Below are 5,760 nucleotides of genomic sequence, written 5' to 3'. Positions count from 1 at the left end.
TCTTGTGATGTTTTCCCCCGTGTTGCACAGTGATACCCGTGTTCCTTCATCCCCCCCAAGACGTGGTGGCAGAGACAGGCCAGGACGTTGCCATTACCTGCGCCGCCCAAGGAGATCCACGGCCCACCATAACCTGGGTCAAAGTAAGAGATGATGCCGTGTACTTGACCATCACCGGGAAGCAGGGTGGCCCCTCCGTGGGGACATTAAACAACTCTCTCGTTAAACACCTCTCCCAGCTCAACTAGTTAAATCAGTTTGTGCAATACGCGTGGAAGAAATTGTGTCTGATGAAAATTTAAGGCTCAACATTTCCACTGATTTGGGGGTTTTAATGGCCTAAAAGAAGGTTGCTCTTTCTCAGGCTTGAAGGCTTGAAGCCTTGCAACGCACATGCCTGTTTTCTCTTGTTCTTACTTCCAAACAAGTAACTTGAAGCCAGTGACCTTCCAGGATGTTAGAAACGCTTGATTGACTATTCCTGGAAAAAAACTGAAAGTGCATTTTTTTCTTAGTTTGTCTGTATTTCCAGGATTCCCACTGGTAGAACTGGATGATGCTGGTTGGCTCCAGCTTTGATGGGGCAAAGCCACGATCTCTCATAACCATGCTGCAGCCTGGCTGCTCTTTTCAAGAATTCATTAGATGAAGCTCTTCAGAGTTTTTCCTGCTATGCTGTAGTACAACACCTGAGACCTTCACTGGGACCTGCCTTGCCTTTGAGCACAGTCAGGCACAGAACAAATTAGAGGGGAAAATGGCTTGAGCCTCAGTTACCCTGCAGAGGTCTCGTGGGAGGTGACTTTGCAGCTTGCCTGGGGCTCCAGCCAACAGTGGGAGCAGAAGAAAAGAGCCTGGGAGGGCAGCAGAGTAGGCATTAGGTTGGGTCAGGGCAAGCAGAAAGATGTTAAGAAATAGGAGAAGTAAAAAAGTAAAACCTGAAGCCACCAGCCAGGTTGTGGTGGGGTTTGGGGGAGCTGCTGCTCGCGGTGCTTTGATCATCATCAGCAAAAGCTGGTGTCTACAGTTCAAGGCCAGCAAAAACCCATCAGTTCCAGGTTGTCCCCAGACTGAAGACTTTTAGGCTTATTTATGTGCCATGAAACTTCTGTGACAGCATCAGGGCACAGCACTCCCTCCAGCCAGCCTGTCTGTAAGAAGGGCAGAGAAATGTGTGGGATGTCTGTGCCCTGCAGCGAGTGCCTAGAGGTGGCCCAGGGTGAAGGAGCTGAGCAAGGACCTCCTCATAGTGGGTCCAGGCAGGAGCAGATGTCCTTGGATGGCTTTCTGGTTTCTTTGGAAGAGCAATGCTAACATCTGGTGGCCACACTAGTTCATCACATCCGTCTGTGGGTTTGCTGAATAGGTTGAAGGCTGGGATGATGGGAACCTTTCCATGCCCTGACACATTTTCTGTCTTTTGATGGTGTGACAGGAGGGTATCCAGATCACAGAGAGTGGCAAGTTCCACATAAGCCAAGACGGGACCCTTTCCATTCAAGACCTCGGCGTGGCTGACCAGGGCAGATACGAGTGCATAGCAAGAAACCCCTTTGGCTTCACCTCCAGCGCTATGCAGCTCACCATCACCGGTAGGGTATCTCCCGTGGTCCTCTTGAGTCTTCTCTTGCAAGGGGGGGGGGGCTATGCTGTGTTGACATCTACGCTTTGAACAGGTAACTCTTGTTATTTCTTTAGCATCTTTGCAGACAGGTCCCTCGCAGGCATGATCAGAGTTGTGAAAGCCCACGCGCCTCCCAGCTGCTCCTCGCTGTTTTCTCAGCTGAGCTGCAATTGCTCCCTGCAGAGGCAAAGGTGGTGCCTCAAACCTCCTCCTGCAAGCCGGGCTGTCGGTGTGCCTGTAGTTACTGCCTCTGTTGGGAGGGAGACACTTATTAAAATGTGCCAACACGCTCACAAGTCATCATCTGACCGTAACCTCGCACGCCAGGGGAGGGAGAAGGAGAACGACATTGTCGCTGCAAATCCAGGGCTTTAAGCGTTTGCTTGGTCCCGTGGGGGTGGGAAATAGGTCACTCGTTTTCAAGCTACTGCTCCGTGCATTAGGGGAGCTGTAATGAATAAAGAGGAGTAGCGCTCCTCTGCTAGTCAAACCAGAGGTCAGGAGTGGAAATTGTGCTGCTCGGAGGGGAAGGAAGAACTGGCAAGGAGGAAAAAAAAAAAAAAAAAAATCAAAGGCAAGCAGTAAGGTTAAAAATATAAGTAGAGGGCTCTTCCTCAAGCACGCAGGGATAACGAGCGTGACTAGTGAGTGGCTTATTAGGTGAATTTAAGATCGTTTTCTATACAGGGGTTGTGTGCAAGGAGCTGAGAATAATCTGAAACGTCTTTGTCGTTTGAAAGTATTCCTAAGGTAATTTCTGTGATTTATTCTTGATGGGTAGCTCATTTTCCAGCTGGCTGTTGCATACGCCAGTAGCCAAATGGGAACTGGTTTGTTCACCTGTGACAAAGGCCCTGGCTTAAAAATGCATTCTGTAGGAATTTTTAAGAATCCCTGTGTGTACCTCTGAAGGTGTTCAAACAGCCGCCCTCTTGTTTGCTTTAAAATGATGTCTCCGATGCACTAGCGCTAAATTTGAACTGAATTAGAAGTGTTCCATAAATAGAATGAGCAATACATTCAAATGAATTTCATGAATTTTAGAAGTTTCCTTTGTGGGAAGTAAATACCTTATTTTGGGTTAACTTGCTGTGATTTTTTCCATTTTCCTTTTCCAGTTTAACCACCAGCCAAAACAAGCATTTATTTGCAAAGCTGTACAGGAGCAAACTCTGAATATGTGTTCCCCAGCCAATACCTGAAGGAGTCACCTTCTTTTTCAGGCAGTTAATTTCTTTTTCAGAAGTTTCATGGTGTTCACGTTGCAAATGGAGACGGAGTTCGACCTGCAGTGGAGTTACTATGGGGCTGGTACCGATACACAGATTTTCTTGAGCTTGGAAGACAAATTAATATCAGCGTAAATCAAGAGGTTTTTTGTTCTTTCTTTCTGCTTTGGGAAGCCACGGATGTCGGTCGGAGCGGCGACACGTTTGTAGCCACGTCGATACGGGAAGCCATCAGCAGCGTGGACCACGCCATCAACTCAACGCGCACGGAGCTGTTTAGCAAGTAAGTGCGTGAAGCACCACGATCTGAGACTTGGAGCAGAGAAGAGATACGAGAGGCACTGAGTGAAGCTTTCTCAAAACTCATTTTGTTGTTGACAACCCACAGATGAAAGCTACGGTGGTGTTTCGAGTATTGGAGTTGCACCGTGTAGATGTAAGGGTGTGATAGAGCTTCACAACAGGCGTTTGGGATTCTGGAAAAATCTGATACGGGGGTATCTGTTACGTGAATATCACCTCTCGTGTCGCTTCCATCTGCAACGCGCGTTTTGTCAGCTGGAGTTGGCTCCAGAGGCAGCGCATAGAAAAGGAAATAATCAGCGTAGTCATTCTATAAATGCAACCGACTTTGCGTAGGGTGAACAGAAATAATAATCTAATAGTTCTAACCATCTCCTCAATGAACAATGACTTCCTGAGTGAATGGTAATTCCCTCCTCTTCCACCCCAATATATGTTTTTATTGAAAAGATAGATCATTTGTATTAAGCCCAAAACTTAATGTCTCAGCTGTTGAAAAGTGAAAAATAAATTACCGTAGCAGAAAAAAACCCCAGAGATGCTGAGGAAATTAAATGTGTGTATTTTCCTGGGGAAAAAAATATCCTTTCTTTAACCATGTGCAATATGTAGGCAAGCCACACCGCGCTTATAGAGCAGTTTGGGGGCTCAAGCACCAGACCGGGCTTAGAGCCTGACTCCTGCCGCCGTCAGAGTCCCGTTGCTCTGCACAGGGCCTGTTTATTTTAATGTTTCTGCATCACTTTTAATTCCTTGAAACAGACGCCCCAAGACACCCAATGACTTGCTGGCTCTTTTCCGCTACCCCCGGGACCCCTACACCCTTGAAACAGCCAGGGCGGGTGAGATCTTTGAAAGGACCTTGCAGCTGATTCAGGAACACGTGCAGCAAGGTCTAATCGTGGATATGAATGTCACAGGTAGGAGAGATTTTATTTCCCCTCTTAATTAACTGTGTGTGTAGGATTCAATTAAAACGACGGTGTGTAGGCATCCAGGAAGTTTAAAAAGTGCAAATTTGGGTATGTCAGGAAATGGGTTGTCTGGGTTGCAATGCTCTCTTCCATCTCATGGTTTCCATAACAGCCGGAGGGCTGGTCCTGTCGTTACCATACCAACCTGGTGCTCAGTTCCTCGTTCTGCTAAAGATTTCTTGACTGGCTATGAAAGCCCTAATCTTTAAAAATATTTAGCCATCTAACTGACGAAGGGGTACCTTTGCAGACCTGAGGTTCATCCCTCAGCAGCACGGTCAGAGAGGTTTCCTGCCCTCCAAGCAACAACGAGAAAAATACTGATAACTCTGAATTATTTGGGTGCTGTAATGGAGGAAGGGGGGTATCACTCCTCTGTCTCTCTCTTCTACTTTGACCTCTTAGCTGCGAACTCAGACAAGTTCCAGCCACTCAGGTTCCTTTTATTGAGGTGGGATAGCAAGCAACAAAGCAATGTGACACCAAAAATACCTAGTGAGGTCCAAGCATCCAGCAGCTGGACTCCAAAACTTGCTAGCTGGGACTTCCTTTACACACAACAGGCATCCCCATGCATTGAGTGTTTCTACCTATACCTGTGAGTCACCACGTAGCAGGCATGTACGTTTGGGGCCCGTAAATATATTTATTTGCCTGCCTGGATGTATTCCAGGCTGTGAGGAGTCTCTCTCCAGGCTGCAGGTCTCGTCTGGGCTGGTCGGACCGCCAGCCTCTCCTCCTCGGAGCCCCGTCAGCATCCGCACAGCGCAGCATTATTCAGCGCTTTCACGTGGCGTAAGCGCCCTGGCAGTCACCCATAGCTTCCCTGCTGCTTGTCACGTAGGGTTTGGATGGTCGATGGTGCTCGAGGTTGCCGTAATAACCCAGAGAGACATAAAATAAACGCAGGATGGAGACCAAGACCACCCCCGCAATTTGGTCTGCCAGTCACGTTTCTGGTTTCCACCTCTGCACAGTTTATGCTAAGTTCTTTTCCCCATCTTTTCTTCTCTGTGGACCTGGTAGGATGCTGTGCTTCATTTAACCTCCCATAAATTACATAGCAACACCATGACCTGGCCTTCCCCTGCCCACCCTGACAATCCTGGCCATGGGTTTCACCCAGAGCCCTTACAAGGGTCTATTGGAACTGGGTGGCTACAGCAGCCACGGTCTGACCTGGTGCTTTGCCTTTACCTTTGCAGGCTATCGGTACAATGACTTGGTGTCCCCTCACTACCTGAACATGATTGCCAACCTGTCGGGCTGCTCTGCCCACCGCCGCACGCCAAACTGCTCAGATATCTGCTTCCACAAGAAGTACCGGACCCACGATGGGTCTTGCAACAATCTCCAGCACCCGATGTGGGGTGCATCTCTCACAGCCTTCCAGAGGCTCCTCAAACCTGCCTACCAGAATGGATTTAACCTTCCCCGGGGGTTTTCCTTGGCAGAAGATGCCAGGGACCTGCCCCTGCCTCTACCGCGCCTCGTTTCCACCGCCATGGTTGGGACTGAGACCATCACCCCTGATGACCAGTTCACGCACATGCTCATGCAGTGGGGGCAGTTTCTGGACCATGACATGGACCAGACGGTGGCAGCCATTAGCATGTCCCGCTTCCCAAGA

At 48.7% G+C, this 5,760-nt stretch overlaps 1 protein-coding gene across 1 annotated transcript in view; it reads left to right on the top strand.

The window, feature by feature from the left end:
• Nucleotides 1-5,760, top strand: part of LOC104125123 (peroxidasin homolog) — a 48,882-nt gene that overhangs the window by 37,384 nt on the left and 5,738 nt on the right. The window contains exons 13-17 of the mRNA XM_009637530.2: nucleotides 31-143; nucleotides 1,436-1,592; nucleotides 3,028-3,136; nucleotides 3,919-4,076; nucleotides 5,336-5,754. Of these exons, the coding sequence (XP_009635825.1) occupies nucleotides 31-143; nucleotides 1,436-1,592; nucleotides 3,028-3,136; nucleotides 3,919-4,076; nucleotides 5,336-5,754 (956 nt within the window). The remainder of the gene's footprint in view (nucleotides 1-30; nucleotides 144-1,435; nucleotides 1,593-3,027; nucleotides 3,137-3,918; nucleotides 4,077-5,335; nucleotides 5,755-5,760) is intronic.

Source organism: Egretta garzetta, unplaced genomic scaffold (assembly GCF_000687185.1).
Source record: "Egretta garzetta isolate BGI_Z169 unplaced genomic scaffold, ASM68718v1 scaffold84, whole genome shotgun sequence".
Classification (NCBI taxonomy): domain Eukaryota; kingdom Metazoa; phylum Chordata; class Aves; order Pelecaniformes; family Ardeidae; genus Egretta; species Egretta garzetta.
The sequence above is the reverse complement of the archived record's forward strand: the minus strand, read 5'-3'. Positions and strand labels throughout refer to the sequence as shown.